This window comes from Trachypithecus francoisi, unplaced genomic scaffold (assembly GCF_009764315.1).
Source record: "Trachypithecus francoisi isolate TF-2019V2 unplaced genomic scaffold, Tfra_2.0 Lachesis_group4, whole genome shotgun sequence".
Lineage (NCBI taxonomy): Eukaryota > Metazoa > Chordata > Mammalia > Primates > Cercopithecidae > Trachypithecus > Trachypithecus francoisi.
The window spans coordinates 35,979,971-36,006,345 of NW_022681469.1; the positions used below are offsets into that span (position 1 = coordinate 35,979,971).

Sequence of the window (26,375 nt, forward strand, 5' to 3'; positions counted from 1 at the left end):
AGTTTTTATTTATTTATTTATTGCTGGTTCTCACTTTGTTTAATTATTTTCTTGCATATTCAGTACTTTTAAACAGTGAAATTTTTTTTAGTTACTATGGAAATTCTTTAAGTCCTATGTTGCAGCTGCTTCTAAGAGTTTTCAATTATATTGCTATTTCTCTTTAACACACACGTAACATAAATTAATGCTTTAGGAAAAATGCTTATGGTTAGGAATTTTTAGGGCATATTGTTTTCCCTTAAGTCAGCATGATATTTTCTTTCTACTTCTGCAAAGGATACCAGCTTTATATGTGTTTTCTTATATGATTCCCCACATGCATTTGACCTGGGGCAATTACTTTTATACCAAGCTTTCCTTGCAACATGATAAACTGAAATCTTATTTTAAATCCAGCTTTAAAATTATTGTTGCACTTTAAAAGACTGTTTTAAATATTTTAAATAGCATCTCATTTAGCAGGGAATTTGATTTGTCACGCTGCTGGATAGACAAATATGCTATGTTATTATATTTTGTTTCAGTCATTTTTACAACTAGAAAGAGCAAGGTTTCTCTCAGTGGCACACACACACAAACACACACACATGCTTTTTCCTAAGAAAGTACAAAGGAAGCTTCTAAATAGTTAACATTTAGGACAATAAAATTTTGTAAGTAAATACTGGATTTAATCATGACTTTTAACATTTCTGAAAATAGAGTTTATTTATAAAGAGGACTTATGTCCTTAATGCTACATTTTAAACATTTCTTTATTCATCACAGACACAATAAATGTTTATTGCTTTATAAGCATACCCAAATTCACAATATGTAATAGTTCTTTATTAACTATGGTGGATATAAATTCTATTTCAAAGAGTCTTATTGATAACTTCAATTTTACTAACTCCTCTGAATTCTTCAGATTATTACTGATTATATTTTCACCAGATCTTCATGAAGAGTTCATACCAGCTGTAAGGGGAAGATCCTCTCCTACATTTTCTTGCTATTCACTTATCTAGTACTTTCATTCAGTATTTCTTTACAGAAATAATCTTACAGACATTTTAAACCATTAGAATACTATAGGAAGGCTGGTTTAATTAAATAACATAATCTGTTATTCACTTAACTGAGGACCTTTAAACTCAATATGCAGACAAAAAGGACAGGTTCCCACTGTCTCAATTCCTCTGTGCACTATGGAACTTCCAGTCTTCTGTTCCCTTTTTAGTTACATCATCTACCAACATAGGGACCACAAAAGCACCAAAGTCAAAAGTGGGCATTAATTATTAGTAAATATTTATTTCTTTATTTTTTAAATGTAAACAGATAAATATTGTGTCTTCCATTAAGATGGCAGGTTAAATAGGGCCATTTGTTACCACTGTTCTGAGTCTTCATTAAAACAAGAACAAATAGACTTTCAAATATAATCAAAATTATATAAACATCAAGAGAAGACATGACAGCAAAATCATTTTGGAAGCTGGAAAGTAAAAGGTTGAGTGGAAAATAACCCTGTTATCCCCAGTAATCCCATGGAAGCTGAATCCTAAATCGGTAATGAGAAAAGCCAATAAACAATTCAATTTCCATAGCAGCAGGCTTCAACATTTTTTAAAATGTTGAAAAGCAGGAGGAAGAAAAAAATTGCTTGTGAAGCAGTTAAATCTTCCACTTTCATCCCCAAATCCACATGGATGCAACAGCTTCTAATCCACCAAACAGAAATATAATCTTAAGACATGGTAAAACAGGATAAGGAGAACCAGATCCCGTTCTGGGCTAGGGGAGAGTGTCACAAGGAAAACAGGGGTAGTGAGTGATAGCTTATAAGCTAAACATGGAGGACCTGGCCTTCTACCACACTGGTCCAGGAGCCAGGTCTATGCCTTTCAAGTGTCAGCAGGCAGAAGGCCAGATGATGCTTCCTTGGAGAATACAATCAGAGTAAGAGAGATGAAAACATTGACCTTAGAATTTTCTCAAAAAAAAAGCCCAGTCAGATGACATTACAGTGAAGCTTACAGGCAACAACAAATCCCAAAACACGAGTGCAGAGCTTCTACACAGATATTCACTGCTGAAATGTGAGCAGACAACCAAAAATTCCTGGATATCTGATGAAGCCTCAATTGTGAAAGAGAGATTGCCAAATAAACAAAGAAAAAAGAGCAATCTGCAGGAAACAGAGACTATGCAAGAAGAAGAAGCTACAAAAAAGAAAATATCATTAATATAATCAGAGAGGTAAACAAATAAATTACTCATATTTATGAAATACAAATAGTATTCTATAAAAGACAATCAAGAAGGCAAAAATATAAAACATGTAAATATAAAGTATAAATATAAAATATAGAGATATAAAAGTATAAATGGAAAATTCAGTAGACACAATAGGAAGAAACAGAATAAACAGGAAATAAGAGGAGTTTCCAAAAAAGAATGGGAAAAAAGAGAAAAGTATATAAAAAATTCAAGAAAGTTTCTACAATGGAAGAGTACAAGTTTTATGATTAAAGGACTCACTAAATGTCATCAAAATGAATGAAGCAGACCCACACAGGGCAAATCTGTTTTAAAATCTTTGAGATTTCAGAATACTATAAGATGATCCTAAAAGCTCTCAAAAAGGAAGAAACACTAATTCCTTACAAAGGATCAAAAATATGAATGGCTGAATACTTCACCCTAGCAACACTACTCAGAGACAGCAGAAAAACTGCCTTCAAAATTCCAAGTAACATTTATTTCCAATTTAGAGTCAATATCCAGTCAGACTTTTGATGAAATAAGAGGGTAGACTTAAGTGTAGCTCTTTGCAGTTCTAGAGAAAAAATGACTAGGTTTACGACAGGAAGGGAGGCCCTGAAAGAGATGTCACCCAAACAATAAAATTGGTAGAATATTGATGTGAATTAGGTATCCTATCACTTGATTGTTCCAAGAGAATGTTTAAGCAACCAGGGAATATTTGGGACTGATTCAGTAGCATGTACTTAAAAAAAATAAGCAAGTGAAGAGGGAAAAGACATATTCTAACTTAGAGAAGGGGCAGGGAAAGTCACGTATATCATATTTCTACCTGTTAATAGAGCTCTAGGCAACATATTGAAAATTGAATTCTGTACTATAAGCAATGTTATGACAGAGCCATAGTTGGAAGATGATACAAAGTATACATATTCAGTGAAGGAAGCTGTGAAAGAAATCTGCAATTGCTGCCACCAGGTGGCAATAGTGAGTTACCTCTGGACCTGCAGGATTTCTGTTCTGACAGGTCCATTGTGATGATGTCATTGGATTCTGCATTTTGTCATGTCCTCGTAGAAAATTTTTCAGTTACTTGGAAGAAGATGTGGAGGGCATACTCCACATGTATGGTAGACAGAAGGGATTGAACAAAAACACAATAGGTTACCATTGTGGTAAAAGCAGTATGAAATAGAAATCAAATGTAGTTTTAAAAATTCACGTAAGTATTCTGGAAGGCAAGTTGGTACAGGGGAAATTCACTGAGAGGGAACTCACAGACATGGATTCTGCTTTCAAGTCTGCGCTAATTAGCTGGGTCACACTTGAGACTCATTTTGCTCTTCTGAAATATTAGGTCTTTATACCAGATAATCTCTAACTACCTGTCTGCCCTAATAGTCTATCATTCCTTTACATGTTAAAAAAAAAAAAAACTTGGCCGGGCGCGGTGGCTCAAGCCTGTAATCCCAGCACTTTGGGAGGCCGAGACGGGCGGATCACGAGGTCAGGAGATCGAGACCATCCTGGCTAACACGGTGAAACCCCGTCTCTACTAAAAAAATACAAAAAACTAGCCGGGCGCGGTGGCGGGCGCCTGTAGTCCCAGCTACTCCGGAGGCTGAGGCAGGAGAATGGCGTGAACCCGGGAGGCGGAGCTTGCAGTGAGCTGAGATCCGGCCACTGCACTCCAGCCTGGGCGACAGAGCGAGACTCCGTCTCAAAAAAAAACTTATTTCTGGCTATAAAAGTTACAAAAAGTATCAAGAAGATGGAGGATACCCCTAATCGCATGATCAAGAAATAACTGTTGTTGGTATTCTGATATATTTCATTTCAGTCACACACACACACACACACACACATATATATATATATATGTTTCATTTCAGGCACATGTATGTATGTAGAAATATTTTTGCTTTAAAATTTTACATAACTTTGTACTTTTCATATCACATAAATCTCCTTATATATTACAACACAAGTACTTTTCCATTCACAATATACCTGTGACAATGTCCTGTGGCCACAGGGTGAAAGTACGATCTGGGCAGAAGACTAAAGATTAATCTGCTGTGATATCTGTGATATCTGCCCCCTTTGTATAATTTCTGTACCACTAGTTGGCTCGATTAGTGACTCATTTCAGGCTTTCCTAAGAGCCCTATTTTTTAGCTCAGTGCCCTGTACTACTGTCCCTCTGGTCCTCATGCTTCACCCTTTACTTTCGTATCGTCTCTTCTACGAATTCAGCCCAGTGAACACAAGCACTCGGTAAAAATAACGATAAATTTGAATGCATGGAGCTCATGTTTACTGGGTAGATAAAAAGTAGGGTGCATTCACCATTCCACTCCAAAAACTCTTCCTCTTAACCTTTGATTTGTATTATGATATATTAGTATTAGCATTTACTGTAGAATTTTTACCCTGAATTTTAATGCCTTTATAAATTGTCGATGATATTTGCATAAACATTAGCTCATGTGCAGTAACAATAATGTATATTTTAAAGGTCCTTATTAATAAAAAATGTATAGTTAATTCATAAGACATAAAGCATGGCAAACATTAATCTGTTTCTGTTTCGATTTTTTTGTTTTATATCTTCCAATGTCTTTTAATAATTCTATATATATGCATATATTTACAGTTAAGCTTTTATATGAAATCCAATTTTTTCTTTATTTATATTTTCGAAAGTTTTAAGGTGGTAAAGAGAAATCATATAAACATTGCATATTTTAAGTTTCCATTCTTATTATCAATTTAATAATATTCAAATTATGCATCACTTTCTGGTTTGTGTTTGAAGTCTTTCCTATAGTAAAATATTTAATGTTAAGCTCCAAATTTCAATTGTCACTTTGTATGATTCATAAGAATTTTTAAACTTATTTCCCTATCTTATTTACATACCACTTATTTTGTGTCAAATGTCAATGGAATTTTTTATCATATGGAAAATACAAATGATTTCCATGTATAAATTATAAGGGAAAGGGAGACGTTTCTAAATTAGTTTATTTTGGGTGAAGCATAGAGTCCTTTATGGGTTGACCTTAAAGTTAATTAGAAACTGAAAGGTAAATTACAATCCAATGCACCTGACCCTGCCATGCTAAATGCCATTTTCATATCTATGATGACTTTCAGTGAGTAGTAATTTTTTCCTTATCATGACTTTTCAAAAATATATTTTAATAATGTCTCAAATAGCATGCTCATCTGTATGGAAGATGGCATTTCTTCTGTTCATCCTGGAGAAGAGAGAACGCTTGTACACTGTTAGCAGCAATGTAAATTGGTGCAACCATTATGGAAAACAATATAGAGATTCCTCAAAAAATTAGAAAAACAAAAGAAGTACCATGTTATCCAGCAATCTCCCTTCTGGATATATGTACCCCCAAAATGAAATCAGTATGTCAAAGATATATCTGCTTCCCCATATTCGTTGCAGCATTATTCACAATAGCCAAGTTAGGGGAACAACTTAAGTGTCCCTCGATAGATGATGAATGGATAAAGAAAATGTGGTCTGAGTTACTGTAATAATCCCTTTATGGTTGTCCTTGCATCAATGCTTGCCTATTTCAGACCTTTCCTATACACAGCAGCCTAAAAAAAAGTACAAATGTATTTAAGAAATATGCAAACACAAGAAGACAAAAGATAATAAGTGATTGCATATTCCTTAACTACATTTATATTTTTATTTAAAGGCTGAAGTCTGTAGAATGAGTCTGTAATAAGCAAGAATTGATGCAAGAAGATCCATAAACACATTATTTTATTAACCTAGGCCGGAGATAATGTTGACTGAGACCAGGGTGAAAACAGTGGAGATGGAGAATATTGAACAGAGTCCAGGCATATTTCAGTAGATATAATTGACAGAATTTGATGGGATGAGGAAGATAATGGCTTCAAGGAAGACAAGCAATATATTATACCAAAGTGGCTGAGAGTATGAGCTCTAAAGCAAGACTACATGGTTTCAAAACCCAAGTCTGTCATTTTCAGGCTCTGGGACCTCGAACAATTCACTTAACTTCTCTATGTCTTTTATTTACAAAATGACGTTATAATAGTACCCACCTCATTATATTGTAAGACTTAAATGAATTAAAACATTTAATTGATTTTAACTTGGACCAGTGCTTATTACATGCTAAGGATGCTATAAGTATTTGTTATGATGGTGATGGTGATGACATTAGTTTATATAAGTGATCCTGATGAACTAGGTTTGACAAAAGAAGTAAAAGGCTTGGTCCTGAACATTTTCAGATTGGAGTTTTATTGCAGACATTCTCTCTCTCTCTATACACACACACACACACACACACACATATATATATATATATTCAAATATATATATATATACACAGAGAGAGAGTTTTGTTTTGTTTTGAGACAGGTCTTGCTCTATTGCTCAGTCTGGAGTGTGGAGTGCAGTGGTGCAATCTCAGCTCACTGCAACCTCCGCCTCCCAGGTTCAAGAAATTCTCCTTCCTCAGTCTCCCAAGTAGCTGGGATTATAGGTGCCCGCAACCACACATGGCTAATTTTTGTATTTTTAGTAGAGACAGGGTTTCACCATGTTGACCAGGCTGGTCTAGAACTCCCTGACTTCAACTGATCCACCTGCCTCGGCCTCCCAAAGTGCTGAGATTCTAGGCATGAGCCACTGTGTCTGGCCCTCAAATTATGTTGAACAGGCAATTGGATACATGGGTCTAGATGGAGGACCCTGGCTGAAGACAGAAGTTTAGTGATCTGGCATAAAAATAGTCATTAAATCAATAAAAAATAAGATATTTTTAAAGGAGAATCATTAGAGTGAGGAGAGACAAGGGCCTGTGACAGTTTAAAGAATTTCCAGTTTTAAGGAAGGATAGAAGGCAAAAAAAAAAAAAAAAAAAAAAAAAAAAAAAAAAAAAAAAAAAAAAAACCTGGCAAGGGAGACAGAAAAACAGGCAGAGATAGAAAAACCCAAAGAGTGAGATATCACAGAAACTCAAAGCAGAGTTTTTTCAGTAAAAAGAAGAGATAAATTCTTTTAGATGCTTGCAGAGGTAACTACAAAGTTGAGATTGAAAGGTTCCTATTGAAAGTAGCCCTGAGGAAATTACTGATAATCACAGGAAGTGCATTGTGGGTGGAATGAGGAGACAAGCTAGATGGAAGTGTTTAAGAAAATGGAGTCAGTGAATGTAAACAACTCTTTCAATAGGTTTGGCTGTGAAAATGGAGATGAGGTAGGACAATAGTTTGAGTGGAGGGTTAAGAAGTCTTTCTTGCTTTTCTTCTGTAAAGATGGCTCAAAAATAATTAAATGTTGATGAAAATTCCAATAGTCTGTAGTGGAAGGTTTCTGAGAAAACCTGAGAGACTGTAGTTCAGAAACAAGAAGTTGGAGGAGAAACATTGACTCTATTAATTATGTAGAGAACAAGAAGATGGGGCAAATGCAAGTAGGTTTCTACATTTCACCGTGATACTATTGTATGCTGGTTTATATTTTCTCTGGGAAGTAGGAGGCAAAGCTACTTGCAAAGACTGAGAAGGAGCATTAAGAGGGACATATAAAGATAATAAAGAAGGTTTTATATTTCCTTGTGGAAACAGGTAGAGTAATTTGGTTATGCAAACACGCTAGGGTAGAGGAGCAACATCATTACAGCATTGGATGTTTGTGATCATGAATGATCCCATCTGCTTTACTGTGCATGTAATTTTTAGCAACAGTAGCTGGCTACTCAGAAGCAGACATGACATGGAGAGAGAGAATGGTTGGGTTTATAAATCAGTTGGAATTTTCATAAAGAACTATCATTCAACAAAAGACAAGAAAGAGAGTTCGGAGTTTTGTTAAGACAATTTATTGAAATGATGTACCATGGAATCTCAACTGAATAAAGATGGAAGTAAAGAAAGGAGAGGACCATAACTGGCCATAACTATATACTTCATTGACTTAGATTTGCCAGTGCAGTTGAAGGACTGTAGAGATAGAATTAATTCAGCAGCAAAGTTGGAAGAAGAAACTGTAATAACTATGCCAATTTATTGATAACTAGGATGGTTAAATGATACTCTTTCTACCCCTGAGTAAATATAATATCAACCACACACCTTAAGTATTTTTGCATTTCATTTCCACAGGACTTGCAAGTGAGGTGACCAAAAAACAGTTTTAGACTCTTAAACTTAGTGTTAAAATGAGAAGGCTGAGAAAGTTGGAGTATTTCCCTAATGCCCTGCCCCCTGCCACTTGTACCATCACAGTTGAAAGAAGGGAAGAGTTGAAAGAAGGGAAGAGTCTCCTACTTACCAAGGTGTGATAGATGTTAAGAAACTACTACTTGGAGAACTTATTATCTTCCACTCTAGACTTAGAAAAGGTCAGTGGATTAGTGTTTGGCACATTCTTGAAAAATTAGAAGGTAAAATGTCATGACTGAATTTCCTTACCTAATCAAGTTTCAGTTGCACTGTCACTGACAACAGGACAGAGGTGACTCTTTCCCTTGGACCATATGAAAGAAACATGTGGGAGGACTGTCATTTGGGATCATTTGAAAGATGACTTCCTCCAGGAGGGGTTTTTGACAGCATAGTTGATCTCAATATAAAAAGACCAGGTAGACTATCACATGCAGACACCATGAGTGTGTCATACGCCACCAGGCAGAAGATGTGTGTAACCTACATAGAAAGGACAACAATCTGATGTTCTTATTTGGATAATAGGAGTCTCATAAAATCCCATAAAATTGCCCACCAGAGGGAGTAATTTCAAACATTCACCACGCCTGGAAAGTACTAATGCCATTTTTAAATTAATAAACAGTCAAATAAGACCTCTCCTAATCCTTACCACTCCTCTCCTGATCCTGTTCTTCTCCTGACATTCCAAATGTTGAAGATTTAGAAACTGAGTGTAGCAAGTGGTGAGAAGAATTGGAACTAGGAGAGAAAGAGAAAGTCAAACTCACAAACCTCCTTCCAGTTATGGGCTTTCAAGCAGGCCTGATCTAGGGGACAAGAGAATGCTTAAGTTTAAAATGTGAAATTTTTCTTACTAAATAGGGCACTGTTTATTTTAACTACTGAAATGAAGCTATTCTTCTGACTAAACATAACTGAAAAACTATTCATTAAATGAAATGACCTTGAAAAGTTATTGTTTCTTCTTTGAATTTCACCACAGGAAGAGGAAGAATCAAACCAACAAAGTGTGTTTACAGGGTCATGGGTGAGAGAAAGAATGAAGTTGTTTTTGGCTTGCACCCTAGAAAGTCATCTCGTAACTAAAACACTTACATTTGGTCTAGTGATTCCCCAAGTGAAACCATTTCAGGATGTACCATTGTTCAAGGTGTAACTACGGGGGTGGGGTGACTGAGGTGGAGAACTGAAAATTGCTGGAAGTAAGATAAAAAATGTGTGGGGCCAGGATATTTAAAGGGCTATTCACGAGCATAGTGTAGTCATTATTCAGTCGCTGACAAGATTTGGAGTAAGGAAGATGATTATGTGCTGAGTGCAAATGTTATCTTAAATGACAGCAGTGGGTGACCAGGAGATCAAAATATAATGGTCAAAGGAATGGGGAGGGAAAGAGATATCCAAGTTACATGATTCTTAAAAAAAAAAGGATTTATTTTTTGTGTGAGTGGAGGATTAATGTTCTGGAAAAGACAGTGGGGAGCAAAGAGGACACTGACTTATCTCTCAATGCTGAGGTATATGGTATTGAAAACATTCAATTTCAGGAGTGATATCCCCTGGGAATCATCCATTAAGGTGCATTGGTGGGGAAACCTTTCCAAAAGAAGTTTAGGGACTTATTAAGTATGTACCACCAGTATCAACAGAAAAGCTTTGGGAGTAGTGGTGAGAAGGGAAGACATGGGGGAAGAGTTGAGTAAGGGACAAGAAAGAAGGATGAAGAAATGAATGAAATTGGATTTTTAAAATATTTCAGTGGTTTCAGCTTAAATACTGTTATTGCTACATCTCCATTGATGGAAAGATAAATGCTGTATTAGTCAGCTCACATCACCATAACAAAATACCACAAACTAAGTGGCTTAAACCATAAAAATTTATTTCTCACAGTTCTGAAGACTGGATCAGGGTCTGGCAGGGTCAGTGTCTGGTGAGGACTCTCTCCTGGCATTACAGACAGTCACCTTCTTGTGACTTTCTCCATAGCAGAAACAGAGAGAGAGAGAGAGGAATCAAGCTCTCTGATGTGTCCTCTTATAAGGACATAATCTCATCAGACCAGGGCCACATCCTCAAAGGAAGGGTCAGTATCTTCCAAATGCCTCATTGCCAAATACTATCGCATCAGGAGTTAGGGTTTCAACATATGAATTGGTGGGGGTGGTGGGACAGAAACATTCAGTCCATAACAAATATAGAGCAGTTCTCATGGTACTTTTTTGTTGTTGTTGAACAGAACTCAGGCATGGGAACCAAATATCGAACAAAGAAGGGCCACATGATATGTAAACTTATGTGTTTGTGCATTGCCTACTCTTCTACTATTGGTGGACTGACAACAATCACTGGTACCTCCACCAACTTGATCTTTGCTGAGTATTTCAATACGTAAGTAACCTTATTGGATTGGTGATTTAACATATGGGCAGCACACAAATTGTAAAAATTATTCTTACCTGGGATTCAGAGAATCCAAGTACAGAGATGTTATGTTAACTCTCCTTTGTTTCCCTTCAGGACATCTATAGGTCTACAGACCTTCCTTTGTACTAAGAGTTAAGTATTTAGGAATATTGAGTTAACTTGTGCCAACAGATTTCCCAGGTCAGCTCAGAGGAGATAACTCTTGGCTGACCACTCTAAACAAACAGGAAAAACATTTTTCATTGAAAGTAATACCACATATGATAGTTAACTAAAATGGAAAGGAATTATTTTCTTTGGACAATTTATGTAGGGTTTGGGGATCAACATGTGAACTTAAATAATGAATGGTGAACAGAGGTATTAATTATGGGGGGCTTGACTTTGGAATTCAGAAAAGATTTGAAAGATTGAACAATTACAATAAATGTCAGTAATAAAGTATTCTACAAACAGATATGTGACTCTTAACATGTTTGGAACTGTGATGACAATCCACTGCAGAAAATGGGAATCTGTGGATTCAACAGGTAGAATACTTGGGTTAAAAAATCCTCAATTTGCAGGTATTTACACTGTGAATTATTTTACTTACTTATTTGTTTTGTTGAGACAGAGTCTCACTCTGTCGCCCAGACTGGAGGACATTTGGTGCAATCTCAGCTCACTGCAACTTTCGCCAAGTGATTATCATGCCTCAGCCTCCTGAGTAGCTGGGATTACAGGCATGCACCATAATACCCAGCTAATTTTTGTATTTTTAGTAGACATGGGGTTTTGTCATGTTGACCAGGCTGGTCTCAAACTCCTGATCTCAAGTGATCCACCTGCCTTGCCTCCCAAAGTGCTGGGATTACAGGCATGAGCCACTGCACCTGGCCACATTGTGAATTTAACAACAACAAAAAGGTCCATGATTCTCCCAAGACTTACTTTTTTCATATGTAAAATCATCATAGTTCATAGGGTTATTGTGATAATTGCATAAAGTAAACTATGTAAAAATATTTTGCTCTATGTAAGTATCATTGAAACAATAGCATGAAAGTCCATGGTGTCATATAAGCACTCGGACTGGTTCTACTAAAAGAACAGATAATACCCAGAATTTCAAGAAGATAGACAGGATTGAGAAAGCCTAGGAACAGGATTTGAGTTCACAGAAAAATTAGAGTTCAGAGGCAGGAGAACCACACTCTGCGAAGTAGATTCATAGACTCTATGAATTTTCTGAAATTATTTGCAAAGTGTTGTGCATGCATAGATTCGCTAAGAAATCCAAGACTCAAAAAATGTCAATCTCCATTCTAGAAAGAATGGGTATTTGTGTTCAAAGAACACTGGTATAGGAGTTTAGGATCAATATTAAACAGACCTCCAAGAGTATCGTTTCTATGAATACACATCCATCATGTACACTCCAACTACTGATTTAGAAAACTTTAAAAGGCTTTTGGTTTATAAATGAGAGGCTTCTGAAATTCACAGTACCAGTGAAGACTTATCCAACGTATCCCCTAATTCAAGATAGGAAATACACCTGACATCGTTTTTTAAATGACTTATATCCTTTGTCATGAATTCTCCAAGGGAAGAGGTTCTACATCTTAGTTCCCCTCTGTGAATTTCTTTTTCTAATATCTAGACCAAATTCTTATGCTTTATTTTTGTTGATATTAGAGAACTGCTGGTTTCCATCATTCCCATGAAAGCAGTTGATACAGTCAATGTAATTAATATTGAGGTTGTTTTGGTCTTTGTGATCTTCCAGAGTATATCAACCAAATTTTGTTTAACTTTTCCCTTGATTTATTGAATGCACTAATCCATTTGTAATGACAGATTAAGAGCATTATAGCACTTTCAGCAAAAGGTTTTAGTGACTATTTTCACTAGTTTTCTAATCTTCTACTTCTCCTAATCATGGGGATTCGGCCAAAAAGTCCTTTAAATTTAGAGAATGCTTAAAATATACCTTGAAACATAATGTTGTTTGTCTTCAAAAGGTTGTCTTTATATTAGAAATTTTATGCAAACTGGGAAAAATTCAAAGAATTCTTTTATGATACAAAATACCAGAATAGAAGGGAAAATAACCTTATGTGAAAAAAATATAATTGATAGTATTAAACAAATTAGGTATTTATTAAAATTTTGCTTAAATGTTGGCCCTACAAAACACGGTAGCATTTCAAAGCAATAATAAAATGGACTGCATTAAATTTCAATGGAAAATATTATAGAAGCTTAAAATACATAATGCCACCTTTTCCTCCTGATACTACTTGTAAACGTTTAGAGTAATACCAATGATCCTTTTGAACAATTTCATTTTGGAGCCTTGCCAGCTCCAAAGGATGCATGAAACCTCAGAGTTAATGGCTTCATACCATTGACATTTACAGAAAGGTGCCATCTTACAAATAAACTTTTGGAGGAAGAAATTATATAACGTATTTTGAAGCCTTATATTTCTATTCTTTTGATATACATAATGTTTCCATCTCTTTATATATAATGTTTCAATCTCTTTATATATAATGTATATATAATAATATTTAAAATGTATTTTGTGTTCCTTTTTACATAAAGCAAACAAAAACAATGAATTCTGAGAAAGCTAAAAGTTATTCAATACACATAAAAACAGACCTTCATTCATTCATTCAATTAATAAGCATTTCTTGAGAATTGGCAATGTGCAACGCACAGTTTTGATTTATTTTGTACAATGCAAGAAATAAAACCTGCCAGGAAGAATATTTCATCCGATTGTCTAGACAAAACATAAATATGAGAAAAAAATTAAAATGTAAAAATGTAGAAGTATTTTTTTCTTGACCTATAGGTGAGAAGATAGAGAGATGTATTGAGTCCTTGCTAGATAATTTACATGCATTATAGTGTACTTATATCCTGGATATCCTTGCTATAGAGGTGGTATATAGTCAGTGATTAAAAGCCTACACTCGGGAGTTAAAACATCTGTGTTCAAACCTCAACTCTTTCACTTACCAGCTAGGTGACTTTGGACAGTTATTAAACTCTTAAAGCCTGTTGCTTTTCCAAACAAATGAGGAAAATAATATGATCTCTCTCTTAGAGGATTGTTTTGAGTTTTGCAAAAATTAATTAGCACTTAGTGCCTAGGACAAAGCATGGGCTGAATAAATGTTGGTTGGCCAGGTGTGGTGGCTCACACCTGTAACCCCAGCACTTTGGGAGGCCAAGGTGGGTAGATGGCTTAATTTCAGGAGTTCAAGATGAGCCTGGGCAACATAGCAAAACCCTGTATTTACAAAAATACAAAAATTAGCTGGTATGGTTGTGCACACTTGTAGTACTAGCTACTCGGGAGGCTTAGGTGGAAGGATGGCTTGAGCCCAGGAGGCAAAGGATGCAATAAACTGAGATTGCACCACTGCACTCCAGCCCAGGTTACAGAGTGAGACCCTGTTTGAAAATAAATAAATAAATAAAATGGTGGTTATTGTTACTACTAGAGTTGAGAAAGTTGAGGTTCAGTTTAGCAGATTGAAGACCAAAACCAAAGCCAGCCAGACCCTTAAGGCTGCCTCCTTAAAAGTTACCTTCCTAGAAACATCACAGAAGGTATGTCCTAAAAGAGGGCTGTAGCTATGTCCCACATGCTTTGGTTACTACAGAAAATGTGTCCATATGACTTTGAATAATCTTAAAAGAAGCAAACACCACATTTATGGAGAAAATGAATGAAGATAATTCATTAAATCAAAGTACCAAAAAGTCTGTAATTGTTTTGTTTTGTTTTGTTTTGTTTTTTAGGGAGGAGTGAAATAGTCTGTGCATGTTTTGCATAGTTTAGAATAGCAGTATTAGATTGCCACTATAGAAGTCTGGAGACAGGAAACCAATTAGGAGTCTGTGATCAAAGTGCCAACAAATGATGAAAGGCAGAACTAGGCTAGTTGTGAAGTGACAGGAGGATTTGGACTCAAGACACTGCAAAGTCAGAAGGTTGGAAGTAACTAGATATGAGAATTTAAGTGTAAGAAGGGGTTAGGGCAACTCTGGGGACTTTTGTCCATAAGGTCAGATAGATAGTGATGCCATGAACTTCTTGAGAAGACATGGGAAGGTGCAGGTTCACTGGAGAAATTAATTAATTTGAATTTGGACACATTGAAATGCCTGCTGAGAACCTATCCACAAAGTGATTTTCAGCAATCATTTGCAAATGCATCATTTGAGTTCATTATAAATTTGAGTGTCTCTCTATATAGGCAAATAGTAATTTTTTGAGCAGGAAAATGGTCATGTAGGAAAAAATGTTAAAATAATTGAGACATGGATAGACTCTTAGGAAATATTGACAAGGAAGAGGATTAGCAAAGTTAATCGAGGTAGGAGAAGTATCAGAAGCATATGGTATTTTGAAAGCCAGAAGGCCATTTTCAAAATGGAGGATGAGTCAGGGCTTGTACAGTAGTAGAAGACAGGCATGTAGGATGATGGCTGATATTTATAAAGTATGAAATATTTCTGACATTCTGATTCTCAGAATCTAGTAGTAGCTGTGGCACCTAAATTCTTAAATTCCTACACTCCCCTATGATTAATTCACCATTAGCTTTAATAAATCCTTGCAACAGGGTGTTCTGGAAATAGTCTTTGTTCTACCACCTCTTGTGTAATTATACAAATTCATTAGGTTTTCATTGGCTCTTCCATAAAGAAAATCCTGTTTGCTTAATGCTCTCTACCTGATTCTTATCCCCCTTTGTTCCACTGACACATTCTTCCAGTCATCAACAAACATTTTCTAACACTACTGTCAATAAACACTATCTTGTAATTAAGCTATTACTTCCTACTCTGGTTCTTGAAAAATCAGCCATTTTGTTCCATTGAACTCTTTGCTGGAGTTGCCTCAAAAGCCACAGCTGGGAAACTTCCACAAGGGAATGCCCAAACAGTCCTGAGATGGGGCTAATTGAGATTTCAAAGAAAGAAGAAGGAAATACCAGGGTGATTGGTACAAAGCATATATTAGGGGAACTTACAGAGTGCAATCCTCTAGAGGAACAATGAGAGAAAAGGAATGTTCCACCTGGGTGCACCCACTTCAAGGGGATCAGAGTGTAGAGTTTAAGGAATTTGGCTTGGGGCCAGGGCCAATTTCTTTTTAGTAAACCTAGATACATTTATTAGTGCCTGGGAATGTTCAAGTCCCCAGTTTGGGTTCAAGCCTGCTGGGGGAAATAACCTGCAGATGGCTGAGTCACACAGAGGTCAAGGCACTCTAATTTTCAGTCAGGACTCAGAAAGGAAGCAGAGGGAACTGGGGGACCCCACATCAGCCAACTCTGTCAACATCTGTCTCTACTTTTGTGGATTCACTACCATTTGGCCCTCTGTTCTGTTATTTCTTAACCACCATTTTCATCCCTTTTAAAAATCATAATCTATGTTTACTCTTCCATGAGCTTGTCTTATTCACACATGCACACTGAGGATTACACCATCACCCTTGAAAATTACAAGTTGTAATGGCTAAACGAATCATTGTCCTATTCTTCTATTAGCCCATAAAGGATACAAGTAGTTAATTTCATTAGTCTGTTTTGTGCTACTATAAAGGAACACCTGAGACTGGGTAATTTATAAAGAAAAGAGGTGTAATTTGGCTAATGGTTCTTCAGGCTGCACAAGCATGACACCAACATCTGCTCAGCTTCTGTTGAGGTCCTCAGGGAGCTTCCAGTCATAGCAAAGACAAAAGGGAATCATATGGCAAGAAAGCAAGAGACACAGGGGAGAGACCCCAGACTCTTTTTAATAAGCAGAGTTCCTGTGAACTCTACCACAGGGAGGGCACCAAGCCATTCATGAGGGATCTGCCCACATGGCCCAAACACCTCTCACTAGGTCCCACTTTCAACGTTAATCATAAATTTAACATGAGATTTAAAGCGAAAAAACATCCAAACCATATCAGTGATCAATAAACATCAGTAGAGATGAACTGTATTAGGACATAATGAAGTACTAATTATTCTTGGGAATCATCTAAATAACTGAATAATCTTTTAGTATCAAAACAAACCTATGAAGGGAAATATTATTAGAGACTATTACTACTTCCATGGTAGAGTGGTTTTGATACATCAATCTCATCAAATAAATACAACAGCTATTGGTTAAACATGCACACAAAAGATCTACTAAAGAATGGAAGATTATCACAAAAAATATTCACACCTTGCTGACTACCAAATTATATTTTTTAGTTTATAGATATCAGCTGTGAAATCTATGGGTAGGGAAAGCATGTTGGATGAAAGCTGTATTATCAATGATCAACACAGTCACTGTTGCTAACTGTGTTTTACATCACTAATTATAGAGTAAGAATATAAACTTACTATGGTTGACCCTTGAACAACACAGGTTTGAACTGCATGGGTTTGCTCATATGAAGATTTGTTTCAAAAAATGCTGTTGGCCCTCCATATCCACAGGTTCCACATCTGCAACCAAACACAGATCAAAAATACAGTATTTGAGGGCTGTGGAACCCGTGGACACAGAGGGTCAACTTTTCATATATATACATGGGGATTATACTGACTTCAGGAGTTGAGTATATCTGGATTGTGGTAACTGTGAGGGTTGCTAGAACCACTCCCCCTCACATATGAGGAACAACTACCTAGCAATAACCACTTTCAAAGATTACTATGATTTTTTCCTGCAGAAATGAGCAATATATACTTCTCAGTAATAATTCCTCCGGTAAATACTATGGAAGAAATTTTAACATGGCAGAGTTTGAACTTAGTCCTCAATCCAGATTTCAAGCCCGCCATATATTAGCTTAACTTCTGTGACTATCAGTTTCCTTTTCTGTAAAATAGGGATGATATTAGAACTTACAACATTATTGAAATAATTAAATGCCATAATACATATGTGGCTCTAGCAGAGGGTCTGGCACATAGTAACTTGTCAATAATGTTAGCTGTTGTTATTGCTACTGCTCTACTTTTGCCATTGCTGTTAAAAATCTCAGCCTGGATCATGAATGATAAATATTTAATATTTTGAAGAAAATCCTCTGGAAGTACACACATACAAAATGGAAAGGTAGCTTTATCTCAGAGATAATCAAAACTGACTTGAGTTAAAAGGTCTATAGTTGGTGTGGATACTAGCATACTGTGACACTTAATGCCCAAAATCTGTTCCAAGGTTATAAATTTCCAAGACTACATTCATTCTTTTGAAGCTATGTTCTGGGTATTTCCTGGGTATTAAAGTTATTTGTTTTTCAGGGGGGCATAAGTTGCATATAACATATAAGTTACATGCAGTGACAATGACTCTTCCTAAGAGTCAACCTTGATGCATAAATGTGCTTTAGGTCAAAGCACATCTCCGTGTTATGGGGCATCATTTCTACAGTTGCTTTAAAATGCCACAAAAACATAAAGCTTGTACTCCAGCTTGTGAAGGTTTTGTAATATATATGGCATTTTTTCTTTTTACCTGGGGGCTAAAATTGAGGATATGGTGGTTTAATGGACAGAGGTTGTGTTTTAAACTCCTCCTGGGTTAAAAATACAGTTTGATTACACAATCTGACTTTGAGCAATCCACTTAGCCCCCTAAGACTCAGTTTCTTCCTGTGTAAAATAAAAATGTAATGCTTTCTTCACAGGATTTTTGATAACATTAAAAGTGCTTAGCTCATCTGCTCATTCCTACTTTCTACCTAACCTCTCAAACTAACAGTGCCCCAAGAGAAGCACTTCGCTTCTAAATCTCCATTACTCCTCAGATTATCAGACTCATTTCTGTTTGTAATACTACCTATGTGCTGATAACTACCATTTTTATAACTCTATCCCTGCCCTCTGCTCTGAATTTCAGACTTATTTATCCAGCTGCATTCCAACATGACCACTTCGAGAACTGAGGGACATATCAAATCATCACATCCCAAAACAGCATGCTTGATCTGCCACCTCCAGCATGCATGATCTGCCACCTCTCCCCTGCCCCCCTGCCAACCCGACCTCCCCTCAGACTTCACCATTTCAACATAATGACATCTTTTCTCTATTTCCTATGTTTTATTCCAAGTATATATAAAATCTATTGCCTTCTGTTTATCTTCACATGTAAACTAAAATCTACTCCACTCTACCCTACTTCCGAGGAACTTTCTTTGTCTTCTAATAGGTTTCCCTGTGTATTCCTCTTCTACTGCTACCTTACAAATGGCAATCAACTTAGTGGCTTAAAACAGCACACATTTATTATCTCATTATTTTTGTGGGTCAACAGTTCAGGCAGAAAGGGGCAGAGCAAGATGGTGGAATAGAAGGCTCCGTGGATAGTACCCCATGCAAGGACACCAATTTAACATCTATCTACACCCAGAAAAGCTCCTTCATAAGGACCAAAAATCAGGTGAGCACTCACAGTAGCTCTTTTTAATTTCATATCATTGAAAGAGGCACTGAAGAGGTAGAGAAAACAGTCTAAAATCACAGATTCTGCCCCTCCCTCATTCCCTGGCAGTGGCAGCATGTTGCAGGGAACATTCTTGTGCTATGGGGAGAGGTGGGAGAAAGCAATTGTGAGGCATTGAAATCAGTGCTGCCCTGTCATAGCAGAAAGAAAAACTGGACCAAACTCAGCAGATGCCCACATACTGAGGGAGTATTTAAACCAGCCCTAGCCAGAGAAGAAGTGCCCATCCCAGCAGTTGGAACTTGACTTCCCACAACCCTCACCACTGCGGGCTAAAGTGTTCTGGGGCCAAAAATAAACCTGAAAGGAAGTCTAGGCCACAAAAACTACAACTCCTAGGCATCTCCTAGTGCTGAACTGGGCCTAGAGCCAGAGGACTTGTGTTGGGGGAATATAGTCTACAGGGCAGCTAAGGGAGTCCTGACATCATCTCTTCACTAACTCCTGGTTGCACAGATTGCAGCTCCAAAAAAAAGACTCCTTCCTACTGCTCCAGGACAGGAGAAGAGAGGAGAGGGAAGAGTGGAGAGGACTTTGTCTTGCATCTTGTATACCAGCTCAGTCACAACAAGTTAGGGCACTGGCCCCCTTTCCAAGCCCTAGTTTTGGGATGACATTTCTAGACACACTGGGCCAGAATGAAATCTGTTGTCTTGAAGGAAAAGACCCAGTCCTGGGAGGATGCATCACCTGTTAACTAAAGAGCTCTTCGTCAGCCAGCCGTGGTGGTTCACGCCTGTGATCCCAGCACTGTGGGAGGCCAAGGTGTGTGGATCACGAGGTCAGGAGCTCGAGACCAGGCTGGCCAACATAGTGAAACCCCACCTCTACTAAAAATACAAAAATTAGCCGGTCATGGTGGCACAGGTCTGTAGTCCCAGCTACTCGGGAGGCTGAGGCAGGAGAATCACTTGAACTTGGGAGGCAGAGGTTGTGGTGAGCCGAGATCACGCTACTGCACTGCAGCTTGGGCAACAGAGTGAGACTTTATCTAAAAAAAAAAAAAAAAGCTCTTGGCCCCTGAAAAACCAGCAGCAAGACTCAAATACTACATCAAGGGCTTTGGGTGAGACTCTAAGAGATGCTGGCTTCAGGTGAGAATCAGTGCATTCTTACCTGTGAGGGCTATGGGGTGAGACTCCTGCTGCTTGACAAAAGCAGAGGGAAAAATAAAGGGGACTTTGACTTGCACTTTAGGTACCAGCTTGGCCACAGGGGTGGAGCACCAAGCAGGTTCTTAAGGTCTCTGATTCCTTGACTTGCTTCTTGGATGGCATTTATGGACCTGTCCTGGGAAGGAGGAGGAGCCTACTGCCCTGAAAGGTGAGTCCCAGGCCAGGCAGTATTCACACAAGCTGACTGAAGAGCCCTTGGACCTTAAGGGACCATCAGTGGTAGTTTGGCAATGCTCCCCATGGATCTGTGGTGGCAGTGGACACAAGGTGAGCTTTCACTGCCTTTGGAAAGGGGAGGGAGAGTGGGAAGGACTATGTCTTGTGGTTTGAGTGCTAGCTGAGCCATAGTACATTAGAACATCAAGCCTCACTGTATACATAAAAAATAAAAAGCAAGAAACTAAACCATATCACTAGAGAAACTCACCTTGACTAAAAGCTTCCTTTTAGTGAATGAAGCAGAGATAAAAGAAAAGACCACAAGACAACTAGAAAACAAATAACAAAATGGCAAGAGTAAGTCCTTACTAATCAATAGTAACATTGAATATAAATGGATTAAACTCTCCAATCCAAAGACATAGAGTGGTTACATGGATAAAAAACAAGATCTATTGGACAGTTGCCTACAAGAAACACACTTACCAAATAAAGACAAAGGTTAACTGAAAATAAAGAGATAGAAAAAGATATTCCATGCCAATGGAAACCAAAAAGGAGCAGAAGTCACTATACCTATATCAGGCAAAATAGATTTCATGACAAAAAGTATAAGAGTCACTATATAGTGATAAAGGGGTCAATCCAGCAAGAGGATATAATAGTTGTAAATATATATGCAACCAACATGAGAGCTCCCACATATATAAAGCAGATATTATTAGAGCCAGAGAGAGAGAGAGAGAGAGAGAGAGAGAGATCTCAATACAATAATAGCTAAAGACTTCAACACCCCACCTTCAGCATTAGATGGAGCTTCCAAACAGGAAATCAACAAAGAAACATTGGACTTAATCTGCACTATAGGCCAAATGGATCTAACAGATATTTACAGAACATTTCATCAAATGACTACAGTATACACATTCTTTCCCACAGCACATGGACCATTCTCAAGGATAGACCATATGTTAGGTCACAAAAGAAGTCTTAAAACATTCAAAAAATTTAAATAATAGCAAACATCTTCTCTAACCACAATAGAATAAAACTAATAATCAAATTCAAGAGGAATTTTGGAAACTATAAAAGCATGTGGAAAGTAAACAATATGCTCCTGAATGACCAGTGGGTCAATAAAGAAATTCAGAAGGAAATTGAAAAATTTTTTGAAACAAATGTTAATGGAAACACAATATATCAAAATCTATGGAATACAGCAAAAAACAGTACCAAGAGGGAAGTTTATAGCTCTAAGTGCCTGCATTAAAAAAATAAAGAAAAACTTCAAATAACCTAATGATGCATCTTAAAGAACGAGAAAAGCAAGAGCAAACCAAACCCAAAGTCAGTAGAAGAAAAGATCAGAGTAGAATTAAGTTAAATTGAAATAAAGAAAACAATACCAAAAATCAATAAAAACGAAGAGTTGTGATTTTTAAAAAAGTTAAACAAAATTGGCAAATCTTTAGCCAAACTAAGAAAGCAAGAGAAAAGATCCAAATATGTAAAATCAGAGATGAAAAACGAGTAATTGTAGCTGATACTGCAGAAATTCAAAGGATCATAAGTAGCAACTATGAGCAGCTCTATGCCAATAAATTAGAAAACCTAGAAGAAATGGACAAATTCCTAGACATGTACAATCTATCAAGATTGAACCATGAGGAAATCCGAAACCTGAACAAACTAATAGCAAGTAATGAGATTGAAGCCATAATAAAATTCTTCCAGTAAAGAAAAGCCTGGGACCCAATGACTTCACTGCTGAATTCTTCCAAATATTTGAAGAAGAAATAATATCAATCCTACTCAAACTATTCCAAAAATACAGGAGGGAATAATTTCAAATGCTACGAGTCCAATATTACCTTGGTACCAAAACCAGACAAAGACACATATAAAAGGATATTGCAGAGAAATATCCCATATGAATATTGTTGCAAAAATCCTCAATAAAATACTAACAAACTGAATTCAACAAATACATTACAAAGATCATTCATCATGACCAAATGGCATTTATCCCTGGGATGCAAAGATGTGTCAACATATGCAAATAAATCAATGTAATAATACATCATAACAACAAAATGAAGGACAAAAACTATATAATCATTTTAATTTATGCTGAAAAAGCATTTCATAAAATTCAACATCCCTTCACAATAAAACCCTCAAAAAATTTGTAAAGAAAGAAAATACCTTAACATTAGAAGAAAAAAAAAAAAAAAGAAGAAGAAGCTGTATACGACAGATGACAGACCCACAGCTAGTATTATACTGAATGGGTAAAAAAACCTCAAGATCTGCAGCATGAAAATGATGCCCACTTTCAACACTGTTATTCAACATAGTACTGGAAGTTCTAGCTAGAGCAATCAGAGAAGAGAAAGTTAAAAAGGAGCCCAAATTGGAAAGGAAAAAGTCAAAGTATCCTTGTTTGCAGATGATATGATCTTATATTTGGAAAAAACTTAAAGACTCCACCAAAAAACTATTAGAACTGATAAACAAATTCAGTAAAGTTGCAGGATATAAAATCAACCAACAAAAATCAGTAGCATTTGTATATGCCAACAGTGAATAATCAGAAAAAGAAATTTTAGGCCGGGCGCGGTGGCTCAAGCCTGTAATCCCAGCACTTTGGGAGGCCGAGGCGGGCGGATCACAAGGTCAGGAGATCGAGACCATCCTGGCTAACACAGTGAAACCCCGTCTCTACTAAAAAGTACAAAAAACTAGCCGGGCGAGGTGGCGGGCGCCTGTAGTCCCAGCTACTTGGAAGGCTGAGGCACGAGAATGGCGTGAACCCGGGAGGCGGAGCTTGTAGTGAGCTGAGATCAGGCCACTGCACTCCAGCTTGGGCGACAGAGCGAGACTCCGTCTCAAAAAAAAAAAAAAAAAAAAGAAATTTTAAAAAGTAATTCCATTTACGACAGCCACAAATAAAACTAAGTACCTAAGAATTAACTTAATGAAAGAAGTGATAGATCTCTGTAATAAAAACTATAAAACAGGGATGAAAGAAATTGAATAGGACACCAAAAAAATGGAAAGATATTCCATGTTCATGCATAAGAATTAAAAGGTTCATACTACCCAAAGCAATCTACAGATTCAAGGCAATCCCTATGAAAATGTCAATGACATTCTACATGGAAATAGAAAAATAATCTAAAATTTATATGGAACCACAAAAGAACCAGAATAGCCAAAGCTATCTTTAGCAAAAAGATCAAAACTGTAAGAATCACATTACATGACTTCTAATTATACCGCAGAGCTATAGTAATCAAGACAGCATGGTACTTGCATAAAAACAGACACATAGACCAATGGAACAGAATAGAGAACCCAGAAACAAATCCATACACCTTCAGTGAACTCATTTTTGATAAAGGTGCCAAGAACATACACTGGGGAAAAAGCAGTCTTTTCCATAAATGGTGCTGGGAACTCTGGATATCCATATGCAGAAGAATAAAACTAGACCCTTATTTCTTGCCATAAACAAAAATGAAATCAAAATAAATTAAACACTTAAGCCTAAGACCTCAAACTATGAAACTACTACAAGAAAACATTGGTTAAACTCTCTACTACATGGGTCTGGGCAAAAATTTCTTGAATAATACCCCACGAGTCCAGGCAACCAAAGCAAAAATGGACAAATAGCATCACATCAAGTTAATAAGCTTCTGCACAGCAAAGGAAACAATCAACAACATGAATAGATAATCCACAGAATGAGAAAAATATTTGCACGTTTTCCATCCAACAAATTATTAATAACCAGAATATATAAGGAGTTCAAACAACTCTATATGAAAAAATATAATAATACAATTAAAAATGGGCAAAATATTTGAATATTTCTCAAAAGAAGACATACGAATGGCAAACAGGCATATGAAAATGCATTCAACATCGTTGATCATCAGAGAAATGTAAATCAAAACTACAATGAGATATCATCTCACCCCAGATAAAATGGCTTTTATCCAAAAGACAGGCAATAACAAATGCTGATGGGGATGTAGAGAAAAGGGAACCCTCATACACTGTTGGTAGAAATGTAAATTATTAGCACAACCAGTATGGAAAGCAGTTCAGAAGTTCCTCAAAAACGAAAATAAATCCACCATGTGATTCAGCAATCCCACTGCAGGGTATATACCTAAAAGAGAGAAAATCAGTATTTGGAAGATATATCTGCACTCCCATGTTTGTTGCAATACTGTGTGTATTAATAATAGCCATGATTTGGATGCAACCTAAGTGCCCATCAACAGATGGATAAAGAAAATGTGGTACATATACACAATGGAATACTGTTTAGCCATAAAAAAGAATGAGATCCTGTCATTTGCAACAACATAAATGGAACTGGAAGTCAGTATGTTAAGTGAAATAAACCAGGCACAGAAAGACATTACATGTTCTCACTTATTTGTGGGATCTAAAATCAAAACAAATGAACTAATGGTGATAGACAGTAGAAGAATGGTGACCCAAGACTCGGAAGGATAATAGGGTGTGGGCGGAAAGGTGGAGATGGTTAATGGGTACAAAATTAACAGAAAGAATGAATAACACCTAGTATTTGATAGGACAACAGGGTGACTATAGTTAATAATTTAACTGTATATTTAAAAATAACTAAAAGAGTATAATTGGATTGTTTGTAACATAAAGGATAAGTGTTTGAGGGGATGGATAATCCCATTTCCATGGTATGATTATTACAAATTGAATGCCTTTATCAAAACATCTCATGTACCCCATACATATATACACCAACTATGTACCCACAAGAATTTAAAATTTTAAGAATTTGTTTTAAAAAGACTCCAGGCAAAGGTTAGCTGGGCTCTTGCTCAGAATCTTACCAGGCTGACAGCAGGGTGGCAATTGGGCCTGTAACCTAGATAGAGGCTCAGGGTATTTCTCCAAGCTCATTGAGGTTGTCAGGAGAATTTGGTTCCTTGCAGTTTAATTACTGAGGTGTCCATTTTCTTGCTGGTTGTTGGCATGGGGTCACTCTCAGCTTCTAAAGGCTGCCCTCAGGCCCTTGCTACAGGGCCCCGTCCTCTGACAACAGGACATTTGCTTCTTCAGGCCAGCAGGAAACTCTCTTTTAAGGGCTCACCTGATTAAGTTAGGCCTACCCAGGGTAGTTCGTGCTTTTGATTAATTCTATCAACTGATAGGGACTCTGATTACCTAAGGAAAATCCCTTCACTCTTTTCACTAAGCAACCTAATCACAGGAGTGATATCTCATCATATTCCCAGATTCTACCCACACAGAAGAGGAGATTGTACAAGGCATGTATACTAGGAGGCAGGAATTTGGGTCATATCTTGGAACTCTGCCTACCACATCCTGAACATCACACACTGTTTCCACTCTTGTTGCCTTCAATCCTGAGAATGCATCCAGGAGCCAATCTGTTTTAGGTCAGTTACTAAGTAGATCATGTCACGTTACTAACTTACTATGTTCCAATTAGTCCTTATTGCATTTGTAATAAAATCCAAATTCTTTCAGACTGGCTACAAGGTTATATATGATCTGATCCCTATTGACTATTTCTTTCAT

General features: G+C 36.9%; 1 protein-coding gene and 1 long non-coding RNA gene across 3 annotated transcripts in view; one reads left to right on the plus strand and one right to left on the minus strand.

Moving 5' to 3' along the window:
* Positions 1–26,375, plus strand: part of SLC13A1 (solute carrier family 13 member 1) — a 90,065-nt gene that overhangs the window by 40,990 nt on the left and 22,700 nt on the right. For both annotated transcript variants that reach the window (XM_033193256.1, XM_033193257.1), the window contains exon 7: positions 10,733–10,884. In XM_033193256.1, the coding sequence (XP_033049147.1) occupies positions 10,733–10,884 (152 nt within the window). The remainder of the gene's footprint in view (positions 1–10,732; positions 10,885–26,375) is intronic.
* The window catches only part of LOC117072831, a 68,231-nt gene that overhangs the window by 17,598 nt on the left and 24,258 nt on the right, over positions 1–26,375 (minus strand). The window lies entirely within an intron of this gene.